The 24595-nt window shown below is 42.6% G+C and overlaps 2 protein-coding genes and 1 pseudogene across 5 annotated transcripts in view; all 3 read right to left on the minus strand.

The window, feature by feature from the left end:
* Positions 1 to 24595, minus strand: part of LOC134483411 (disks large homolog 5-like) — a 230132-nt gene that overhangs the window by 188786 nt on the left and 16751 nt on the right. The gene's annotated exons all lie outside the window — the stretch shown is intronic.
* Positions 1470 to 24595, minus strand: part of LOC147999324 (uncharacterized) — a 150952-nt gene continuing 127826 nt past the window's right edge. The window contains exons 1-6 of one of the 3 annotated variants that reach the window (XM_087596588.1): positions 21934 to 22571; positions 15198 to 15279; positions 6041 to 6146; positions 4814 to 4973; positions 2684 to 2846; positions 1472 to 1970 (exon numbers count right to left, since the gene is read on the minus strand). In XM_087596588.1, coding sequence (XP_087452714.1) covers positions 1941 to 1970; positions 2684 to 2846; positions 4814 to 4973; positions 6041 to 6146; positions 15198 to 15251 — 513 coding nt within the window. In that variant the 5' untranslated portion in view covers positions 15252 to 15279; positions 21934 to 22571 and the 3' untranslated portion in view covers positions 1472 to 1940. Of the gene's footprint in view, positions 1971 to 2683; positions 2847 to 3478; positions 3621 to 4813; positions 4974 to 6040; positions 6147 to 15197; positions 15280 to 21933; positions 22572 to 24595 lie in introns of those variants that run through there. The other 2 variants (XR_015643941.1, XM_087596589.1) reach the window with 2 other exon arrangements.
* LOC147999325 (zinc finger CCCH-type antiviral protein 1 pseudogene) lies at positions 9119 to 10405 on the minus strand (annotated as a pseudogene).

Below are 24595 nucleotides of genomic sequence, written 5' to 3' on the forward strand. Positions count from 1 at the left end.
ACGACACTGAGACGGTCTAAGCTCCTTCCAATCTTTATGCTGCATCAGAATCTGACCATTGCTACTTTTGCTCCTCTCATACCCACACTAGAAGCCCTGTACCCACACTAGTCCCAGCTGGCCTGTTGCCTACTGACATCTCATGGACTCTGCCCCAATATTCCCTCTTTGCCTGGGTCCCTGCAACTGTGTCCAGTTCTGGCTGCTTCCCTGCATCCCCACTTCCATTTTCCAAATGGCCACATTGACACATGGGTTTCTGGGTCTCCCACTCCTCCGATGCTGGGAACAGGTTCATTCTTTGCTGTTTGAATGGTTGTCCTAACACTGGAGGACCTTGCTTCAAGTAGTGGCAGTCAAACCTGGTGCTGATCGTGTCAGATCTGTCCAGGCTGTCTGTGTGACTGTGGCAATGCGCCTCTGTTTTGGCTGAGTGTTATTTACCTCCCTCATGGCCATGTGATAACCAGACCATGAGCATGTTCATTGTTTGGAAAGAAGGGTGTGGAGGACATATGCTCCTCATCCTAGCATTAGTGGAAAAAAGACATAGGTAGATGCTGCATTCTAGACCATCCTGGGCTATAGAAACTCTGCCTCGAAGAATGCAGGTGGAGCAGGGCTGGGGTTCAGTTGGTTGCCTAGCAGCCTACCACATTAAGCAGGCACCGCTCAACCACCTGTACATACACATCTCCTGAGATCTCTCTCCTAAATGGGAGGTGATCGTGTCCACCTAGTACAGCACATGCCCTGGAAGGACAAAAGCTACCTACAGGAGCTGTGGTGATGACTCCCAGGTTAGAGCATCTGCTGCTCTCTCAGAAGAACCACATGGTCCCTAACAATCATCTACAATGGGGAATGCTATTCTCTCTTTTGGATCATGAGGGAAATGCACTCAGGAGTGGCCCAGACATACATTTGAAAAAAAAATCCACTGAGTTACATGATAAAAATAAATATAATCAGCAACAATAAAAAACACAGCATATGAATGATCAAGTGAAACAGCACCTATAAAAACCTATTTCCCAAAATGACGTTGATGGTCATTATCTTTATGGTTTAATACTAATGTTGTATTGTAAGAAAAACTGAGGCACATGGTTCTCGATTAGGATTATTCTATATTCCTTTGTGAAAGTTGTCATTTTTTCTGCAGCTCTACAGGCATGAGTGTGTGTTACTCAATATCTGGTGCACACAGTCAATAAGGAATGTGTGTTGTAGACTGATATAGACTAGGATGAGCAGAACACATGACAGCATGGATACAGTATGTCAGTGATTACATCATAAAGTGTGTGTCCATAAAAAAAGTCACATTATCCACACAAAAGACACTATCGCATTGTGTACCCCTTGGTGGCTTTGAATTCACTGGATCATGCAAAGATCCATATCCAGCTGTCAGTTCTAAGTCTACAGGAGGGGAAAGGACCCTTGAATAAGATGGTCTTAAGAGTCAAGAGTTACAAATCAATTTTTATTCATAAGGAATACAATTTACAAAAACAGGCATAAAATGAACAACTAAAATGGTATAAAAAATGAAAAACAGTAACAAGAATATATAACTATGAAATAACAAAAAGAAAACTTCAATGAAAATCATAACCAAAAACATTTCTTAACAGCATTTTCTTAATGAACATTTAGAAACACAGTTGTAGTGCTGTTTCTCCTCTAGGACGTGAGATGTCAAGGCAGTCCCCTCAGTTGTCTCTCAAATGGTGTTGTCGGTATGAGAGAGGAGAAAGACCTCAATGAGACAGGCTGGCATACGGATACATAAATTTAGGGTTTCTATACATTGAGGAAATTATCTGAGAAGAAGAATATTCCCCCAAAAAGTCTTTGACTGTGAGGATTGTCGTCACAGGGAACTCCTGAGAGAGAAACTCATTCCTCAGGGGGCTGTCTTCCTGGGATCCGTCCTATGCCATGTGTCCTGCAGTTTCTGAGACCTGGGAGGACAAGGCAGCTATTAAGACACTGATTTGGTGGGGACATGCATACCAGCTGTCAAGTTGCTGCCTTCTGTCCCCTCAGCTACATTGGACAGACAGCACTGATCTTTTCACTGAAATCATTGCTGATATCTCTGCAGGCTGGGAACATCACCAGCAACCCTCACAGTACTGTGGGAGAACAAGCTGCTCCTCAGACTCTACCAGTGCAAACCAGAAATGGGGAAATGGGGAGAGACCTAATTGGGGTGCAGGAAGAAATAGAAGGCCACATGATACCCAGATCAAAGCCAATGACCAGGACTCATTTGCCATTTGCACTTGGTTCTTATCCCTACAAGGTGCTTCCAACCATAACATGACCCCTGTATGACCTTTGTCACACGACCAAGAACTCGTTCAAAACTCTTCATAGCATCCAATCTGTGATAGGGAGATGCAGTCATATGATATGTTATTCCTCTGTCACCATTTCTGGACTGCAGTTTCAAAAAGGGCAGAGAAGTATAATTGCCCATAATTGAGTTTCTGAAAAGTGGTTAACATCCCAGAATACTTGTGCATAGACAGAGCAATGAATAACTCTATCACATGAAGTGGGCGACTGATTGGGTGTGGGGAGATTAGAAAGATGATAGGGGAAGCAAAGATGTATCCAATAGGCAAATGGTATCAGACATTGTTAATCTGACTCAGCTGCTTGTTCCTACCACATTTTGCTGGGTCTGGAGGTTGCTGGTCTTCTCCTGTTCGTCTTCATCATTCGGGTTCAACTCAAACAAATATCGCTGTACCTCCTTGCTCTCCTTCTTCAATGAGACGAACTTCTTCTTCATACATGCCTGGTCCATCAGGAGCCGGCTGTGCAGGTTGCTGGAAACACACTCTGCATAGTAAGATCCTGAAGCCTCTTCCTCCCATTCCAACTGCCAAATCCCACAAACTCCACCAGGACCCAGATACCCATAAAGACTTCATAGAATACATCTCCATACATGTAAGGCTGCTGCACAAACAGCAAATGGCCAATCCAGGGAAGAATAAATTGTTTCTGTGACCCAAGCACCAATAACAGTCCATGTCTGTCCAAAAGAACAAGGGATCTACAACTACCCATGAGAACCCAATGCATCGGGACAGCATCAATTAGTAGGCAGTAAACAACCACAAGAGGACAGTAGAACAAAGGGAGGTCATGCTAACCATGTGGTCCACACATTGAGCTTTGTTAAACCTGGTATGACCCCAGAGCCGCAGGTTGGCCTAATAACACTCTGATGCCTGAATCAGTGTAGTTCTATCCAGAGCCTTCTAAAGATGCATAGACACTGTGGTGATAAATGACAGTCTCTTATGGAACTGAATCTGAGTCCAAAAGACCCACGGCACAGTGATATTTAAACAGCAGAAGAGATGGGCCCAGAGCTGCAGACCCTCCGGTCCAGAACAAAGAGAGGCAGACATGGCCATTCCACAAGTGATGGGCCCTTCTGACCAGTATTTACCGATAGAAGTTAATCTCCTTCTTGAGCTCCTGAAATTTCTCACGATGTTCAATGTTCTTTGTGTCTAAGTTGTGCAGTAATGACATGACCTCTTTCTCCTTTATTCAAGTTTTCATAAAATGGATTTGGCCTGAAGTAGGGGCTGGCCCCAGGAAGATAGAACCCAATGAACATCGAGGTTTAGGATTATATGAACTCAGGCTGTGTCCTGTACTACCCCATGCCTGGAAGGACACTTTCTGAATTCTACATATTTGGATCTTCTTCAGCTTCAGAAACTTGGAATTGTGTGCCCAGGACAACAGAAGCTAAGCACCCAGATAAAGGGTTCCCTGGCTCACTTTTTTCAATCAGGAGGGCTGGATCTGCATTCAAACCAGTTATGCTGTCAAGAGCCTAGGCCCCAGAGCTTACCCAAACACACACACACACACACACACACACACACACACACACACACACACATATCCAGAAGCCTCTGATTTCATTTTTCCTGTTTTGACAAGTGGAATGCTACAAGCCGAATAACTAATATTCTAGAGGCAGACAGTACACATAATTCTGGAGATGAGACGAGATATTGCCACAAACTTATAATCTGCCCAAGGCATACAAATGTATAGACAAATGTGACCACACAGGCAAAGTACTGTGCTGTTGAAAGTGGGGCTTCCAAAATAAAGTACTTACACCTCCATGAAACTATTATAAAGGTAAATCCTGAGGTCAAAAAACAGACCCCTAAATTCCAAGGCTGGAGGGACACAGAAACATATAAAAGTTGTGCATATGCATGCAGACCTGTGCACACACAACACACAAACTGGGACATACCCACAAGAAAAGAAAAGTAAACAGACTCAGAGAATGAGAGAGACAAATATGGAAAGAGCACAATGAGAATCAGTAGAAATGTATGCACCATTACTGTCTCAGAGTGTAGGGTACACAGACAAGAAAGAACAGGCCAGAGCCTCAGGCCTTCTAGTTAAGCATTGATATGAACAATGTGGGACCTGTCACCTAAGGGTGCTGCCATGAGATGATAGCATTCAGTCACCTTCCTAGCAAGTACAAACACTCTCCACAAACTCACAGCACCTAGAACCTTGCAAAGCTACCACCTGTCAAGGGCTTTCCAATTGTACACTGGGAACTCATGCTCCAGTGACTTTATCCCTGAAATCTTCACTCAGATCACAAGTTCAGATTTTCAACAGCCAGAATCAGAGAGTCCATTTCCAAACTCACTCCTCAGTAAGGGTCAGGTTCTGAATCTCCTCTCTATGGGAGATGAGGTTTAGGACAAGGTCGTTTGTTTGAAGCAATGCATACCTCTTGCTCATGGATCCACCTGTCACATAAAGGAGGCGATCTGTCAGCTCATTTCTCTCCTTGGTAGTTAGCTCCAGTTCTCTATTCAGCCTCTCCTCTTCCTCGTTGGCCTGCACCTTGTTTAGGACATTTTCAGGGGATGACGTCTGTCTGCAGGCCTCTGTAGGTAGAAGAACACAAGTGAACCTGCATGGGGCGAATGCATAGAGCATACACAGACCACAGTGAGGTCCAAACAGGAGAATGTGCTTGGAAGCCAGTGTCACTGCAAGGAGTTTGTTCTATGTGGAAGAGGCCTCCTAAGTGGATCACAGTTCCCCCACTACTATATAGAGACCAAGAGATGTAAGCAGCCAGGTGTTCCCTATGCCCGCCCACACAGTCTTACAAGTACCAGAGAGATGCCTTCTCCAGGATTATTATCAGGTACGCAGGCTACAACCTGGTTTCAGGACCCTCACCCCTCTGGTTTCAGAAGTCAGATCATCAATTCAGCATCCACAATGACTTGATTGATCAGGGATACTCAGATATCCTACACTGTTACTCTAGTCCAATAACTTTGCATTAAAAAGTCATGTAGGGGGAGGACATGGTCAACAGACTTATTAATTCCCCCTACTGAAATGACAAATGCCCCAGAAGTGCCAATAGGTTACAGGCTCTTTCTCTACCTGCTCCATATAGTTTGGCTACTGTAGAAAAATATCTGCCACACAGAACGTCTAATATATGAAGGTAAGATTGGCTCCGTCAGCCAGAGGTAGTCAGAGGAGTTCTAAGAATATAAGGTCATGGCCAGGAGCACAATTCTCTCCCTCTTACTACTGTCACACAGTCACTGAATTTAAAGAAGCAATGAAAGTGAAGTACATTGATGCCCTGTTTAATTCAGAAAAGTTATACCCTCCATGACTCCTGATGGTGTTATTATATCGATTTAACCTACCAAATGCACTGTAAAAGTAAAGACTAGAAGATCACCCAATAATAGCATAGGCATTGCCATATCCTCCATGTGGTTATGGAGAAACTAATGATGTGAAAACCTTGACTTTCAGGAATTGTGGTAATCATGGAATTCAATATCTGTGGAGATGTTCCAGTGGTTGTGGCCCATTACTAAAACGGCCAGCGGAAGACCCCCACACACACCCCTGACAGGAAGCTCAACATACACTGCCCAGAACTTACTCCACATTCCCCATGTCCTGTATCCATCATTACCTTTAGGTTTCCTTTGCTTCACTCTAGACTCTTCTCTATCAACATCAACTCTCCCAAAGCGCCTACAAAGACGGGCAAACATGTCTGTGGATATATCCTTTGGACACTAAGAGAAAAAGTAGGGAATTGGTTGTCACAACGATACTGGTGACATCACAGGGATTCCAAGGTCTCTCTAGGAGACAATAGAATGTCCACGAAGGGACTGCTGATGTCACGGAGAACAGACTTTGCCTCCTTGCTAATGTTCTCCCTGTACTGAGCAAAAGCTGATGTGCCCTTTTCAGGAGACTTCCCTGTGTCATAGCCACTGAGCACCACATGCTTCCAAAGCCAAATTTGGCTCTAGGCTTGATTGGAAAAACCTAAGTCATTGCTATGTATCTAAATGAGTGCTTCCTCCCCAATCCCTGCACAGAAATGTTTCATCCTACCTCAAATTCTCCACAGTCAGCAATATTACACATTAAAGATTACTGAGAAATCACACCAGTTCCTATAAGTAGCCAAAGAGGTCTCCTGTCTCATCATGTGCAGGTGCATGAAATCACACCCAGAAATAGCCTGTAGGGTAGGTTGCGATGTGGGTGTGTGTTATAGGTACAACCTGAAGCTTTGTGCTTAACATTTGACAGTTGCCACCAAATTCCTTAGGAGAAAGAATTGCATTCATTATGGTCCTGGCAACAATGTGGTGATCTGTTAGCAGAGGAAACTGAAATATTGGATCCACCAGTGAATGCACCCTCAGACTGTTTGTGGGGCTCTCTTCTTTGCACTTAAGTTACCAAAGTAGGATTGCTTACAGGCCTCTCTAAGCTATAACGTGTGATTTTATCTGAAAAATAAAATAGTCAGCAGATGTGGGGGGGGTGCAGCCAAAGGAGTAGGACAAGCCTAGAGACATAACTCAGTGGACAGAGTAAGAAACAAGCATCTTCACTCCTGTTTCATGGATCACCCCACAAAACACAAAAGCATCTATCGTACTAAAAAAAAAAAACCAGTTATTTTATTGAATGCATACACTAATACTGTTTACAGTATTAGTAGCAAAGCTCAGATTTTGGGGGCAGATCCATGACTTGAACTATCTTCCTGACAACATATAAAGCAATAAATAAATAAATAAGAAAAAAAACAGAAAAATAAAAAACACAAAAAGCACAAGCCTCTCATGTGAAGTTACAGAAGAGTGATCCAGTGGTCACTTCTGACCAGGCCATTTTAGCTATGACAGTGCATAGTGACCCTTAATTTGATGGGTCCTATATAAAGCTTTGTGCAATATTGTCATTTTAACCAACCTCATCCAGAACATACATAACGACACAGGATATGATTGCCATGTCCTTGCTGTGTATGAAGTTATTTTTCTGTGTCCTTGATTGTCAGGCATATTACAGCAACAATCTGAGATGGCTGGTAGACTTGGAAGAAAGTGGATATGAAAGATCCCCATTTATATATCAGTACAGAAGGAATAATCCAGAATGTCCACAAACAGTTGCTGTCACACCAGGGCTTTTAAAAGCTCAGCAGCTAGAGAAGCAATGTAGTCTTTGGTTATTGTCAAGCTTAGGTTCTCTAGTCATTCATTATAAACTGACCATGACACAAAAAGAGTTATCCGTATCACAATAAAACCTAGTTGTAACTAGACTTATACCACATTATCACATTATTACTATATTTGAGGTTCTCAGGTATGATCTTAGAAACTGGAAGAGGCTGGTTCTTGCTACATATAGTCATATTCTATGTCTTCACAACACAGTGTGATTCGTCCTGTTAATGCTACCTACAGCCTACAATACCTAGGATATTTTGTGCTGACATCTGTGACATGAGACAATAGTTCATGTCATCCTAACCTGAATAAACTGTCCTTAGAGTACAGTGTGGTATGAGGGGCCTTCTTTTCCGCTGAGATAGCAAAACATTTCCAGTCTTCAGTCAAGTCTGTCAGCCATTGTCCAGTGCCTGTCTTGAGATGTCCACATTGTCAGCTGAGAGTCTTCATCCAGGCTGCTCTGTAATTCTGTAGAAGATTAATAGGTTCCAGCCCTAGGAATTAATTCAGTGTTCTAGTACTTGCCAAAGATGATCAAAACCTAGTTTCCACCCTAGCTCTGTGTGCTATACAGAAAGAAAATAAAGAACCCCATTGCACTTGAAGTTTCTCCTCCAACAAAAGGAGAGCCTGCACAGGGCCTTTAAGTAACTCTAAGCCCCAGCTTCCCCACAACTCCCTCCATCAATTCCATTATTGTTGTGTTTTCATTACTGCTCACTTTCTTCTTTGTGTGCAAAGTATGTGCACCATGTCAGTAAAGTGTGTGTGTGTGTGTGTGTGTGTGTGTGTGTGTGTGTGTGTGTAGTCCCTAGTGAAAACTGTCGAGGTGCAGGCAGACTCATGTTACTACTGTCTCATGGCACCTTGCAGGGAGCACTGAAATCGTGGGCTACTTTAATACAGTCTAAAACGAGGCTGTGCATGGTTTTCAGTGAAATTGTGACGTCATCCCCACTACAGAGAGCAGCAAAAGCTTCATGTATCACATGCTGCTGTTACCAAGGTGAGGCAAAGCCTCATCCCATAGAGAGTCTGGTAGGATTTGATGGCAGGAAATAAACTCAGAACGAAAATCAATCAATTACAAACAAAGAGAATGATACAAAGAGCCAAGCAAAGCAAGAGCTGGCTTTTTTTTTTTTTTTTGAGAAGATCCACAAGACAGACAAACCACAGAGCCTATATCTAAATTACCAAATCAGAAATGAAAGGGGGACGTAACAACGGACACTGAGTGAATTCAACAATCATTAGGGCTTACTTCAGAGGCCTTTACTACAGAAAAGTGAAAAACCTATTTGATACTGGTGATTTTTCTAACAGATAACAAATACCAAGTTAAATACAGATCTGGGAAGGTAATGAATAATTCCCATAAGAAAATAGATACAGTCATTAAAGGCTGCCACTCCAAAAATTAAAAATAATAATAATCAGGGCCACATGGCTTTAATGCATCCTTTCTACCAGACTTTTAATGAAGACCCAATAACAATAGTGCTTCAATTATTCCACTGAATTGAAAGAGAAGGAACATTGCCAAACTCCTTCCCTGAGTTTCTCCTTTTACCTAGAATTCCTGAGTCTGTTGCTTCTTCCATTGTCACCCCATCAATAGAACCATTTAAAATGGGATGTAATCGATGTCTGGAGCCTCATTCTTTCCCTTGACCTCCATGCGGTGTCCAGAAGTCACACCTGTTCTCATGGACATGGCTTCATTTCTTTTTCCTGCAGCAAGAAGAAAGCCAGCAGAGGAGGCAGGAGCTTACAAAGAATCAGTAGGATTCCTAGAAAAGAAGCATCCAGATCACCATTCTCAGAAAACCCCTGGCTTGCTCTCATGTGACTGGGTCCTCAGACTCCAGCAGCCTTAGATGAGACCAAGGAAAGCTGTGCAGAGTCCTGGGTCCCCAGGTTCTTGACCTCCTGAGTGACAGCTGTAGACACGTCCTCCAGGGAATCCTTACAGCTGGTGACATCTGGACAAGGTGGACCAGATGTCAAAATGAGACATGGGAGAGAAATCCTAGACTGTTTGGAAGGAATCAGTCTTTGCTTTTGCTTCTGTCTCTGTGTGCCCTGCTGCTATGATGTTCATGGGGAGCTCTCATGCCAGTGGGTCTCCTCCTAATGTGTTTGTTGTTGCAGATGTCCTGGATGTTCTGGACCCCATCAGAACTCAGCCCGTGCTCAGTCACGTGGAGGTCAACACCTTCCTGTCCATCGGGTCATGAGACCTGAGACAGTTGAGGTAACGGCAGTTGGCCTGGGTGAAGTGCTCACAGACTTGGACTCTCTTGCATGGCTGTGGCTTCAAGCAGATCTGTTTGTGGCTGTCTCCTTTGTAGTAACTTTTGCAGGAGAAAAGCATCCCCCTGTACCAGGAAGAAGGCCGGCTCCTCTTGGTTAAGCCCAGAAAGCTCATGATTCTTCAGGACCTGGAAGCTCTGTTCCTAAAACTTGGTGTGGATATTTGCAGAGGTTTCTCTGGGATATTGCATAATGACTCTGTCCCAGAAGTTTGAGCTTGCAGAGGCTTGGGCAATCTGTAGCATGGTCCCTGGATGCACTTGAGATTGAAGCCACAGGCTTCAGTAGTAGCCGCCACCTACAGCGTGATCCCTGCCTGATCTCCAGTCTCCAATAGGAATAAGCAGTCTTGCCCAGCAGCTCATAGAGCTCTGCCTCTGGAGCCTGATCCTACTCTGCAGTTCCTTTAAGGTCATGCAGCCCCTGTGGGTCCACAGGATCTTGGTGATGAAACAGTCTGCCCCAGGATCCCCCATGGTGCACTATGGCTGCAGCTGCTCAGGCTTGTGAGCTGGACTCTGCTTCGTGGAGAAAGGAAACTGGAAAAGGGGATAACACATGAAATGGAAATGAAGAAAATAACCAGTAAAAATTAAAAGAATTAAAGTCATCATCTCAGGAGAATGAGTGGGAAGCCAGGTCCTTAAGCACGCAGGTTCTCCACAACAGTGCATGCTGGATTCAAGACTGGACATGAGGTGCCCTGAGCTTGGAACTGCCAGGCTCCTACTGGGAAGAGAGCTTTCTTCTTCATTTCCGTAAGTCTCTCTAGTTTTCTTCTAAGGCTTTTATCTCATCATTCACTTTCCCCATGACCTTTTATGACAAGCCATTATGGTTAAGAAGAATTAAGTAAGGGCTCATTGAGTTGTTGGTAGTTGCAGGTCTGGGGGAACCCTGGACAGAGAGATCTTGCCTGCCAGGGGTGGGATGTGCATGGTGGGAGGGACTAGTGGAGTGTCATTGGCCTCAGTATGCACAGGCTTGGGGCTGGTGCCTGGCTGCCTGGCACACCTCTGTTGCCACTTGGCCTGGGTCCCACCGTGGATGACCATGGTGGTTGCTGGCCAGTTGTGCTTGCTCTACGTGTCCTCCGGGTTTCTGGCAGGGCTGACCACAGTCTTGAACAGAGACAACTGCTGACAAAGTGGGCCAGAAATCGGAGGATCATGGGAGCATCTTCAACTTCCCCCTCCCCAAGCACTGGCAGTTGCAGCTGGAGGACAAGCCACTGTGAGTTTCCCCACATCCAGGCAGGGGTTCTTCGCCACCAGGAGAGCAAGGGCAAGCACTGCTGCCACCAGTCCCACATGCCCAAGGCCTATTTGCTGACTGGCAGGGCTTCACTTTGCTCTGCTGGCTCTGCTTTGCCTTGCTCTGCCCTGTGGGCTCTCACTTCTTTGGCCAAAGATTGTTGAGATCCCGGCTTGCCTCACCTTTCAATAGGCGCCTCTGTGAAGTGAGGAGAACCAAAGGGACAGAAGGCTGACCTGGCCCTGGAGACTTGAGTCTCCCCCTCCACCAAAGTGCTTTCCTCAGTTCTCCACTCCAGTTTTAGTTTGCAGGGATCCCAGCAGGTGGCAGGCTTTGCTGAGCCTCCCCTGTGAGAAGGGGACAGTGGTGGGACTTATGGTTGTGGGAAGTCCTTCAGGGAGATGCAGGCTTTCTCAAACTCTCCGACCATCCATCCAGTGCCCTCCCTGGTTCCCATGCCCTGTGTTTGTTGGGAAGTCACTATTTGCCGTCCTGTGTGACTTTCCCTGCAGAGTGTGGTCTCCTGCAGGAGATACTCTCACATGCTTCTTTAAAAGCACCTGCTCCTCAGATCAGGATCAGCTGTGAAAACAGGCTTCTCCATGTCAGGGTGAGAGCTACCCCTCCCAGCTCAGAGCTGCAACACCATAGGATCCTCAGGCCCCAGTGCTGGGTGGGTCCCATGGAAGAGTTAGAGGATAGCTTCCCTTCTGAGAAGTGACTTAACACAGAAGGTTCACAAGTGACAGTCAACCCCCATTTATTTCTTCCAGGAGAAAGCATCCACTCTCCATTTTAAACAGTGTAGGCTCTCACATGGCCCAGTTCTGTGATTGGGGAAGATTTTCTGCAGCTTACTTGGCAAGTCAGAGTAGGGCTACATTCTGTTTTTTTTTTTTTTTTCTTTATTAACTTGAATATTTCTTATTTACATTTTGATTGTATTCTCTTTCCCGGTTTCCGGGCCAACATCCTCCTAACCCCCCCTCTTCTATATGGCTGTTCCCCTCCCCATCCTCCCCCCATTACCACCCTCCCCCCAACAATCACGTTCTCTGGGGGTTCAGTCTTGGCAGGACCAAGGGCTTCCCCTTCCACTGTTGCTCTTACTAGGCTATACATTGCTACCTATGAGGTTGGAGCCCAGGGTCAGTCCATGTATAGTCTTTAGGTAGTGGCTTAGTCCCTGGAAGCTCTGGTTGCTTGGCATTGTTGTACATATGGGGTCTCAGGCCCCTTCAAGCTCTTCCAGTTCTTTCTCTGATTCCTTCAATGGGGGTCCCATTCTCAGTTCAGTGGTTTGCTGCTGGCATTCACCTCTCTATTTGCTGTATTCTGGCTGTGTCTCTCAGGAGCGATCTACATCCGGCTCCTGTCGGCCTGGACTTCTTGGCTTCATCCATCTTATCTAGTTTGGTGGCTGTATATGTATGGGCCACATGTGGGGCAGGCTCTGAATGGGTGTTCCTTCTGCCTCGGTTTTAAACTTTGCCTCCCTATTCCCTGCCAAGGGTATTCTTGTTCCCCTTTTAAAGAAGGAGTGAAGCATTCGCTTTTTTGTCATTCTTCTTGAGTTTCATGTGTTCTGCGCATCTAGGGTAATTCAAGCATTTGGGCTAATAGCCACTTATCAATGAGTGCATACCATGTGTGTTTTTCTGTGATTGGGTTACCTCACTCTGGGTGATATTTTCCAGTTCCATCCATTTGCCTATGAATTTCATAAAATCATTGTTTTTGATAGCTGAGTAATATTCCATTGTGTAGATGTACCACATTTTCTGTATCCATTCCTCTGTTGGGTTCTTTCCAGCTTCTGGCTATTATAAATAAGGCAGCTATGAATATAGTGGAGCACGTGTCTTTTTTATATGTTGGGGAATCTTTTGGGTATATGCCCAAGAGAGGTATAGCTGGGTCCTCAGGTAGTTCAATGTCCAATTTTCTGAGGAACCTCCAGACTGATTTCCAGAATGGTTGTACCAGTCTGCAATCCCACCAACAATGGAGGAGTGTTCCTCTTTCTCCACATCCTCGCCAGCATTTGCTGTCACCTGAGTTTTTGATCTTAGCCATTCTCACTGCTGTGAGGTGAAATCTCAGGGTTGTTTTGATTTGCATTTCCCTTATGACTAAAGATGTTGAACATTTCTTTATGTGTTTCTCAGCCATTTGGCATTCCTCAGCTGTGAATCCTTTGTTTACCTCTGAACTCCATTTTTTTAATAGGGTTATTGACTCCCTGCGGTCTAACTTCTTGAGTTCTTTGTATATTTTGGATATAAGCCCTCTATCTGTTGTAGAATTGATAAAAATCTTTTCCCAATCTGTTGGTGGGGCTACATTCTTAATCCATACTCATTCACACAACAGAACATCTTCCTCCCCACCCACGAGGCCTTGACTTGAACCCAACGGACCTGAGAGAACAGTTTGCAGCACAAGAGAGAAAAGAAGCCAGAATAGTTTAAACTGGAGAAAACCCCCATATAGGCCGTTTACCAACTTTAGGGGTTGTGCATATTGTGGACTTCAGAATCTTAAGGTCAGATTTTTCTGATTACACCTTATAGGTGAAGCTGAAGTCTACAGAGGGTGGGATCATTCCAGGCAGGGAGGGGATCTGACTCTGCAGGCCTGGTCACCCTCTGCATTCTCCCAAAAATAATTTTTAGTCAGCTGTAAATCTGAAGTGAAATTTGTTTTTTGTCAACTCAAATGGTTGACATTTCAAGTCTCACACACCATGTGAGAGACACACATTTATCCACAGGGGATTTGAACTTACTTCTATAGAAATGACTGTGGGCCAACAGAGGGAAAGCATTCTTGCCTTTAGCATTCTGTCTGTATCAGAGACTACATGGACTGGCTTCCTGGACAGACATGTCCAAGCAGACAGACATTGTAATGAGGGAAAATTTAGGCAAGAAATGACCTGGGGACAGTGATTTCAGATTGTGCCTTTAGCCAGGAATCTCTGTTGTCATTAAGGCAAGCAGTCTTGGGCCTGCCAGTATTTCAGGGCTCTTACAACTGGTCCAGGTACTTCTGAGGTGAAAGCCTTTCATTAAAAAAAAAGTTTATAGAGCAATATTTCTCAACCTGTGGGTGGCAACTGCTTCACAGATATTGCATATCAGATACCTTGTACATTATGACTCATAAGAGTAGCAATATTATTTATGAAGTAGCAGGAAATAATTTTATGGAGGGGATCATCACAGTATGAATAGCTGTATTAAAGGGTTACAGCACTAGTAATGTTGAGACCACTGCCATATGAGCTGACACATGGGAGCAGACTCCTCAGATGAGTAGAGACCCATGGCAAGGGATACTGTGTCCCACCCTAGAACCCAGAGGCAGAATCTATCACAGGAGTCTGTGGGTCACCTTGTCTTAAATTCTTCCAGGGTCAAGAATAGCATTGATCATCTCAGCAGAATCAGCTTGCACAGCCACATCAGGCCCATGTCTTCCCTTACAGAGAAGGATGTGGGTCTAAGTGACAGCCAGTGAGACTGAGGGGACCCTGATACTCATTTGCTTTGAGCTGTGGTTTCTTCACCTGTAAAATGGGGGTGTTTCTTCTGAATTGGGTTGTTGTGGAGATTAACAGAACATACAACCTGCTCAGTGTCTGCCTGGCATGGACCCTGCTGGTTAAATGGAAGCTGTCGATGATGATGAAGGTAAAAGTAGAATTTCTAGCCAGATAGTGTTAGTTGTGGGGTGCCATACAAGTGTTCTAAGCATTTTCTGATTCTAAGACCGCCTCGCATTACAACCTAAGGCTCTTGATTTAAATTTTAAAAAAAAGAATAAATATAAAATACCAATATGAAAAAATCATAATCAGAAATGAGCTAATTCCTGTGAAGTCATTTAGCTTTACATTTTCTGCTTCTATTTCCAAGGCATCTAGAGTAGCACTATCCGAGATCCTAAAGCCTTCTCTTATGGTGCTACCCATTCATTCCTCTCTCCTTGAGGACTTCTCAGGTGACTTACCAGAATCAGATGGCTTTTAAGATTGTTCCCATCAGGTGCGATCTCTTTGTCCATGGGCCTTGCCCAAAGCTGCAGGGCCAACCTGTTGTTTTACAATCCAAAATTCCAGACATTAATTTTACCAATGAAGTTTCAGGAGTCAGATGCTGAAGTCAAGTAAAGCTCCCAACTGTCTTTCCTGATTCACTGACCTCCCAGAAGAAGAGCAGTCCTGTTCCCTCTGAACACTTTCTTAAAAATCCTTTAACTCAAAAACTTTCCATTGGTTTAGTTATCTAGATTTCCTTTCACGTTGTGTCTTGATCTGCTGGACCTAAGTGCACTTTTTACCTTTGCCATAAATGTGTGTGGTAGGTGAGCCATACCGTAATTAAGTCCATGTTTACATGAATAAACAACTCTTGCTTTAAATGTCTGTGCCATGGCCCTGCTATACCACACACTAGTTTTTCAGTAAATAATACATTCTTGGAGATCACAGTGTGATCAAATATATTGTAACATGACTTAGTAACGTTCCCTCGATTTTATAAATCAATTTCTTTGACGAGGATTCTGGGTGTTGTCTGTCAGGTCTGAGTGCATCATCTTGGGAATCCCAAGGAACATCAAACTTGGGCTTTTGAAACTGTTGCATATGGCCAACCCGGAGCAAAAACCACCCAGGAATCTACTGATACTTGACACACATTAATTCACCTGCCTTTTTCATATAGTTTATGGCAAGAGGTCACCATTCTTGACCTTGTTTCATTATAAAACGTGGTACTAAATGTAAGAGTTGGGGTCAAGGAGATCACCCCACGAATCACAAAATACCCATCTCAGATAACCATGTATGGTTTATTGAATACAAATATCCATGAATTTCAGGACAGAATTAAAAGTCCAAACATAAGGATAATAGAATAGAAGAGAATTTAGATTTCCACTTCACAGGTCCAGTAAGCATATTCAGTAAATCATAGCAGAAAACATCCATAAGGTAAAGGAAGAAAAGGCCATGAAGGTACAACAATCCTACAGAATGCCAATTTAATCATACCAGAAACAATTCCTCCATTAACATAATAATTAAAATACGGAATGCACAGATCAAAGAAAGATCATTAAAAGGGGTAAGGTATAAATAACCAGTAACAAACAAGTTCAGACCTATCTGAATTACACCAGACTTCTCAACAGAGACTCCAAAAGCCAGAAAATCTTGGGCAGATGTAATGCAGACCAAGGATCCGATACGCAGCATAATTCTCAATCACCATAAATGGAGAAACCAAAATATTTCATGACAAAACCAAATTTAAACAATATTTTTCTCTAAGAAAGCACAACAGAGGATTGTAGTAGGGAAACTCCAAGACAATGAGCTAAACTATACCCAAGAAAAAGGAAGAAATAAATCATCTCTCAATAATTTCAAAAAATGAAGCACACAATCACCATTTCACCCATAACCAGAAAAAGAAGAGAAAGCAGCAACCATTGGTCTTTAATATCTAACCAGACCCTCTGTCACCAATCCCCCTGCTCCTAGGGAATAAACTGCCAGCCAAAGTATATACAGGGTCTATGGTTCTAGGTAACTGTGTAGAAGAGGACTGATTTAAGTGGCACCCATGTGGCGGGAGGCCATTGACTATGCTGAGGCCTGTTGCCCACCAAAAGTAGATGCTGGAGTTGTGAGGTGGGAATGGATATGTGTGGGTGGGGGAACACTGTCATATAGGCAAAGCTGAGCAGAAATGGGATGTAAGATATGATGAGGGGAGTCTGGAAAGTGGGACAACACTTGAAATATAAATAAATAAAATAACCAATTAATAAAAAAATAGCCAAAAATAAAATAAAAAGTGAAAAGGTAAAAGAAAACTTACACCAAAACAAAACAAAAGAAATCCTTGTAGTGGATTGGCCTAATTCTGCTTGTATTTTAATGCTAATTTGTGGAACTCAAGATTGGTTATCTCTAAAAACTGACCCTGCTCCCAGTTAACTGTGATTATAAAGAAGCCAACAGCCAACAGCTGCACAGCAGAGAGATGGGGGAGGTGAGCTTTGAGGGCTTTGCTAGAGAGGATCATGAGGAGGGAAGAAGGAAGAAGAAGCTGCCATAGAATAAAGGAAGAACATGTGTGATGGAGAGGAGAGAGGAAGAGGACAGCAGCCATGGTTAAGGGAAGGAGAGCCTGGTCCTGAGGGCTGTCCAAGGGGAAGAAAGAGCAGCCAAGATGCTACACAGTCAGTAAGAGTTAGCGTTATTGTTTGGAAAGTAGATCTGATACCATGGAGGGCAGGCAGCTGCCCAGCTACTGTGCTGATTAAGGCATATGATGAATAAATTTACAAAATATGTATAACCAGTAAGACAGCTCTGTAGAGGATCCTAAAAGGAATACTTTAGTTTGAAGAGAAGGATAAAATACCAGAGGAAACAGGAAATAATTTAACAAAACTAGAACAGTCAATCAAAAGAAGCCAATAAAACCCACAAAAATTAACAAAATTAAATACATAGGTTTAAATAATATTTGCATGTCACTAAACTCAATTCCCCAGTAAACAGACATACATTTAGCCAGAAACAGGATCACCATCATGAGATCTAGAGGATATACTAGGGAAACAGACCTAAGACACAGGTCCCTATAGCAATTCTATGCAGTTTCTCTATCCAGCTGACAGAATAGATTTCAAACCAATCCTGTCCAGAAGATGTAAGGACATTCATTTCATACTTTGCAATTACCAAAAGATACTACAATTCTAAATATATACATATTAAACACAGCAGTCACAAATTTAAATATATAATTATCAGATAGATCTGAAATTACCCATTAGCTATAATAGTGGTTGTGATTGTTTTTAATAGTCTATTCTGACCACTTGGCAGATCACATGCAAATAAACAAAAGAGGAGGAGCAGAATTCAGTGACATCATCAGTCAAATGGACCTAACAAACTACACTGAACTATACATATATTTTCTATCAGCCTGTGGATCTGTCTCCAAAATTGACCACGGATTAGGACACAGAAGAGCCCTCAGGAAAGATAAGAAAGCTGAAGTAGTGTCACGCATTCTATCTAAGCACAAAGGAATCAAACTGGTATCACACAATAGAAAGTGCAGTCAGTACACACTCTCGTGGAAGGTCAGCAACACAAACAACACACTACTGAAAGGGCCAAGGGAGAACACATAAGGAAAAATTAAAATCCTAGAAATGAGTGACAATGAAAACACAACCACCACAGATCTATGCGATACAACATAGTTTTAGGAATTATGTTGCAGTCAGCAAAGCCAGAGCAGTGGACCCATCTAATCCCTTTGTCATGCATCAGAAGTAGAGAATGTGGACTGTGCCCTGTTGGGTTAATGCCTTGAACTGGCTCACCACATTCCCAATTTCCCTTTGTAATGATAACATATTTTTGGCATTACACATTGGATGTATGCAATTTGCCTTTTGATTTCATAGGGGAATAATTAAGGGACTTCCTGGAGGGTCGAAAAGCACTGTGGATAAACTGTGTAGAGACCGAAAGACTACAGGGGTTTTGGAAGCTGAGCTAATGTATTTTTATTATGATATGTTTAAGAATCTATGGGGAATTGGGAGTGGAATATGGTGATTTGAATGATAATGGCCCCCATAAACTCACATATATGAATGTTTGTTGCTGGTTAGTGGAAATATTCGGGAAGAATTATAAGATACGGATTTGTTGGAGGAGTGTATGGGATTGGGCTTTGAGGTTTCCAAATTCAACACCATCTATAGTTAACACTTTCTCTGTCTCCGACTTGCACATAAGATGTAAGCTCTCAGCCAGTTCTCTAGAAACATGGTGTCCTACCTGCTGCCGTGTACCCCAGCATAATATTCATAGACTCATGATCCTTGAAACTGTAAGCTGAAATAAACTCTTTCTTCTACAAGTTCCCTTGCTCATGGTGTCTCTTCACAGCATAGAAAAGAAACTAAGATTGGAAGGAACAGTTAAGTGAAAATTTTCTCAATAATATCCTGGAAAATAAAATTCAGACATTTACCAAAAGTGTCAGGTACCGTGATCAAGCTGGCTTGACTGCAGAGGTGCAAGAATGTTTCAACAAATACAAATGAATAAACAATTCACCACAGAAAACCAAGAACAGGAAACACATGATCACTGCAGTAGAGGCAGACAATCTCTTTGGCAAAATCCCACAGTGATTAATGCAAAAGTCCTGGAGAATCCGGGATATGGAGAAGACATACCTTAACATTATAAAGGTGATATGCAAGGCCAACAGCATCCTAACTGGAGGAAATCATAATGGATTTCCACTAAAATCAGGAATAAGTCACAGATGTTCATTCTTTTCATCTAATTCAACTAGTATGTGAAGTCTTATCCAAACAATATGACAATAGAGAGATGGAAAGGCATGTTAATATGAAAGAAAGCAGTCAGAGTATTCTCATTTGCCGGCGATATGATCCATATATAAAGACCACGAAACCACTAGCAAACTCCTATGGCTCATGGACACATTCACTAAAATCACAGTAAAATCAATAGAACTCCTGTATACCAACAATAAATATGACGAAAGAAGCCAAGAAAACAAACCCATTCAGAATAAAAATCTTGTAATATCTAAGGAAGTAAAGACTTGTTAAAATGAAATCATTAGGAAAAAAAAAAACTGAAGAAACCAGAAAATGAAGAGGCCTCTCATTTTCATGTATCAGTATGATTTATATTATTATATCGAATTCTACCAGAGTCATCTACTGGTTTAAATCCATCCCATTATAATCCCAATACAGAGCTTCATGGGAATGAAAAAAAAAAATCTCAGAACTCACATGAAAGCACAACTGAGCAGGGCAGTCAGACACTGCTAACTAATAAGACAGTAAAGCACTGCGGGAGGCTTCACCTTTAATGATTTCACGTTCATTTTGGGGAATAGTAAAAAAGAAAAACCAGCATGTTAATATCATGAGAGCAGACACAGTGCCTAATGGAATAAAATTGAAGAGCCTGATATTGTTCTATGTTCTTATCAGCATTTGGGTTTTGAGAAAAAGGAAAACAAACAAACAAAACAAAAAACTCACAACCCCCCCTCCCACCACCACACACAAGTGCAGTTTTCAACCTGTGGGTTGCAAGCCCTTCAGGGAACAACCACATATGAGACATACTTTATACATGCTATTTACATTACAATTCAAACAGTAGCCACCTTATATTTATGACTTAGCAATGAAATAATTTGGTAGTTGGGGTTGGTTACCACAATGTGAAGAACTGTATTCCTTGAGTTGTTCTTGGTCATAGTATTTTTCTGCAGTAACAGAAATGTGACTGATATATAAACTGGTACCGAAGTGAGTGGAGATGTTTGTGAGGAATCTCTTGATTTTTTGGAGGAGGGTGGGAGACTTTGGATTGGGAAAACTGTTGAATTATTTAAGGAGATCTTAACAGTTCTTTTAGTTTGCCACATGGGAGACATAAGTATTGTGAGTCTGTGCAAAATAGAGCCTCTCTGATGAAACTTCAAAGGATGGCAGGAACTCTATTGGTGACTGGCTTAGAAGCAATTGATATAATTTTTGCAAACAATCTGTCTCTTTTCTGCCTGGTTACTAAGAAGTGACCTGAAGATAAATAAAAAGCTAATTGACTAATTGTTTTGAGCAAACTTCAAGGGGTAGATATCCGGTGACCTTCCTCATATGGTAGGAATGTGTGTTTGTATTTTTCATTGTTAATGTAGCCAGGACTTCAGTTAATCCTGCCACATTCAGGGTCTGGACGCATAGGAAACTGCAAGATCTCCCAGGATTTGGAAAATGTCCCAATTGTTGAAAGGTCCCCAAAACATGTTGTCACCCCACACACATTGGGAAGCAACTTAAAGGAACATGACCCCCTCATTCTCAAGAGGAAGGGTGGGTGGGTGGTTATTTGTCTGCCGTGGGCTGTAGATGATTATTGTCAGTTAGGGGGTTGGTTGCAAGTTCTTACTGGCCATGGTCAGGGAGGAAACAGTAAAGCAGATTCGAATCAGGGATGTCTTTCTTCCTTTCTCTTTCTCTCCTCAATTCTCTGTCTAATGTTGTGGGAAATCAGGAGAAGGGATTAAAATGACAAAATCATAGATCACTGTATCTCTATTTATACTAGAAAGCAATACCAAGTCTCAAATATTTTAGGATGGCATGGATTTTTGAATGATGATAGAATTTAAAATTGTACTTGCATAAATGATTCAATTCATTTTTAAGATATAAGTATATGCAACTTATTCACAATGTGGTGTAAAATTCTAATTTTATAAAATTACTACTGCACACTGCCGTGGATAATTAAGGAATTCAAGCTAGTACTTTCCAACTATAAATAATCAGTCTTCCAGTCATGTTGGTACTGCTTTAGTTAGGTACAGAAATAAGCTTTATTTAACTTCCTGTGTATGTTTTTAAAGTTAAGTAGGAAGTAAATCCCTTGGGGAAAAAAAGCCACATTTGTCCACTGAGATAGACATTATATACAAAGGTGGTTCTCAAATCCTTTAGAGATCTGAAGAATCTGCCATTTCAGATGTCCTAATAGTTAAAGGCTTTTCACAGTGGGAGAGACCTCAACTCCTGGTAGTGTCCACAATCTATTCTGAAAAAGATGATGGGCTCTAAAGAACCATTGGGTGAAATACTACCCACTTACCTCTACTGCTGCCAGAAAGCTGTCCAGCCTGCAGAAGTTGATCATGGGGAAGTCTGTGTCCCAGTTTTTGGAAAAAAAAATAGGATAGTCCTTCAAGTGACCTGCTTCAAAGGATTGTTGTCAGAGCTCCTGGCCCAGTGAGTTGAAGGTGGATGCCACAGTGACACAGGAATATTTGCTGACTGACTCCCATGGTAGCCAACAATTTCTGTCATTTCTTTAGATTTGGAAGCTGTTTGCTCTGAATTTCCTTTTATTCAGGCAACATTTCTCCTCCTCAGAACTTGAATGGGGTTGAAGATTAGATAGTTTAGTCTTAACCTTTTCTTGTTATGAGAATCAGAAAAACAAACTTGTTCACCATCGTGCAGAAATGTGACAGCCAGGAACCTGGACAGGAACAGGGTGGACATGGGAGGCTCAGAAAGCAGGGCTCTATGGACACTCCACAGCAGTATTAAAACTCCTGCGATATCCGCTCTGGCACCATAAGTCCTGAGAGAGGATGGGGATGCCAGGAGAGTGTGCGTGGTCTGCCCACTGCCTGGGATTTTTAAAAGCTTGTACCACCCCGAGCACATAGAAGAGCTTGAGCAGAAAGAGGCCGATGCCCAGAAGCCGCTGCTGTGGTAGGAGGCAGTTATGGCGGTTGGAGGTGGGGGTAGAGGTGGAGGAGGGATGGGAGAAGACCGAGGAGTTTCCCCAAAAGACAAGAACAGACATCATCCTTACTACTCCAGAACCCACGCCAATGCACCCCACCCCTAAAATGCCCAGTCCACTGCCAAACCTCCCCATGCCAAGTATTCACAGCTTCATCCCCACTGTGCTTATTTCTTATTTTTTTTTAACTTCTTATTTATTCTCTGTGAACCTCACATCCTGCAGCTCAACTCCATTCATCTGCCCTCCCCTCAGGTCTGCACTCCACCCTTGCATCCTGCTCTAAATCAGAGCAAAAATAATCTTCGTGTAGAAGCTGAATAAAGAAAATTTGTACGCAAAAAATGTGTCAAATTTTAAGGATGAAAGACATAAACGCTTAAATTGTTTGGAATTAATGAAAGTACATTTGGTCTCAGAAGACTTATTATGGTTAATAAATGAAAGTTATGATAGATAAGGGATACAAAGCTTAAAAAGTGATAGAAAATGATTTAGGTACAAAATTTTAGACTAATATAATTTAGATAACGAAGTACCTTCTCCAATTTTGAAAATACGAATGGACAGAATATTGTGACAGTAATTCTTACCTGATGCATCTCATAAGTTTTCTTATTTTATCTAGCTTATTAATGTTAAATTAAAGGTATTTCTTGGAGTAAAAGGGGAAATGCTGAGGTGACCTCCCTTTGTACTAAGGTGTGTCAACTTTCAATTGTTAGTTCTGTACTGGCAGTGAGCTAAGTGCTGGCAGGATTTCTCTTGTCATTTCTATGTCCCATCATCAGGTTTGCTATTTTGTGGATGTTTGTCCTTCTCATCAGCTCAACACAAGCTAAGAGATGTATCAGGTGTTGTCTCACTGCCGATTGGATGTAATAAAGATCTGATGGCCAAGAGCTTCGTCAGGAAGTATGTGGGCAGAACTTCCGGGCATAGAGAGGGACATAGGCAGAGGCAAGCTGAAGCAGGAGATTCAGAGTAGACATGGGCAGGAAGAGATATGGAACAGACCACGGCAGAGGGGTAAAGAGCTAAGCAGCAGGTGGGTCTCAATGGTAGAAGAATGGGGTTAATTTTTAGAGAAGATGAGGGACTGCCCAGTGAAAGGCCTAAGATTCAAACTATGTTCGAATTCTCCATGTCCCATTTACACCTCAGGCAACTCTGTGAAAATAGTACACAATACAGTATTAACATGGCTTTGAGTCTGTGGTTTGGTTACTTTTGGTCACTGTTCCTCAAGACTGCAGGAGAAGGAACAACACACAGGGCAAACACATGAAAACCATGTGCAGCTTAGAGTGGAAAAGATCACTAAGAAGTTTAATGTCACAGCAAATTCATGTGCTGAAGAGGAGGGTGACATAGTTAAGGAGATGAATGTTATTAACGATAAGCCTCCTGCCTCTGTACTGTAGAGATGTGGAAGGTGTCCTCAAGGCAAGACTCTTACCAATTAAAGTTCCAACTTGGAAAAGGGAGCTCAATAGATTTCGTGCTCCTACAAAGCAAGTGCATAGGGAAGCTGCTGCAGTTGTCATCCAAGCAGGCAGCTGACAGGTCAGTGCACCTCATGTGGCACGGAATTTGGAGGAAAAAAGATTTTAAGATTCAGGATGACATGAACAGGACCAGGAGACTCTCGTATTTATGTTTTTATTATTTGAGGCTTGAATTAAATGATACTCATAGTCTGATGTTTTTTAGTTTTCTTTCATCACTTTATCTACATTTCCAATTTATCTCCCACTCCATGTTCCTCTACATGACCCCCTCTTCTGTCCCCCACACCCTCTCCCTATGAGATTGCTCCTCCACCCACCAATTCACTCCCGCCTCAGAGGCCTAAGTTCCAATATCATGGTTCATGAAGCTTCCTCAGAAACAAGGTTCTCCCGTCCCAGTGATCCCAGATAAGCTAGTCCTCTGCTACATATCTACCTGGAGCCATGGGCACACACTGATTCTTTTATTAGTTACCTTAGTTAAGGTG

This window comes from Rattus norvegicus, chromosome 19, assembly GCF_021556685.1.
Source record: "Rattus norvegicus strain SHRSP/BbbUtx chromosome 19, alternate assembly SHRSP_T2T, whole genome shotgun sequence".
In the NCBI taxonomy this organism is placed as follows: Eukaryota; Metazoa; Chordata; class Mammalia; order Rodentia; family Muridae; genus Rattus; species Rattus norvegicus.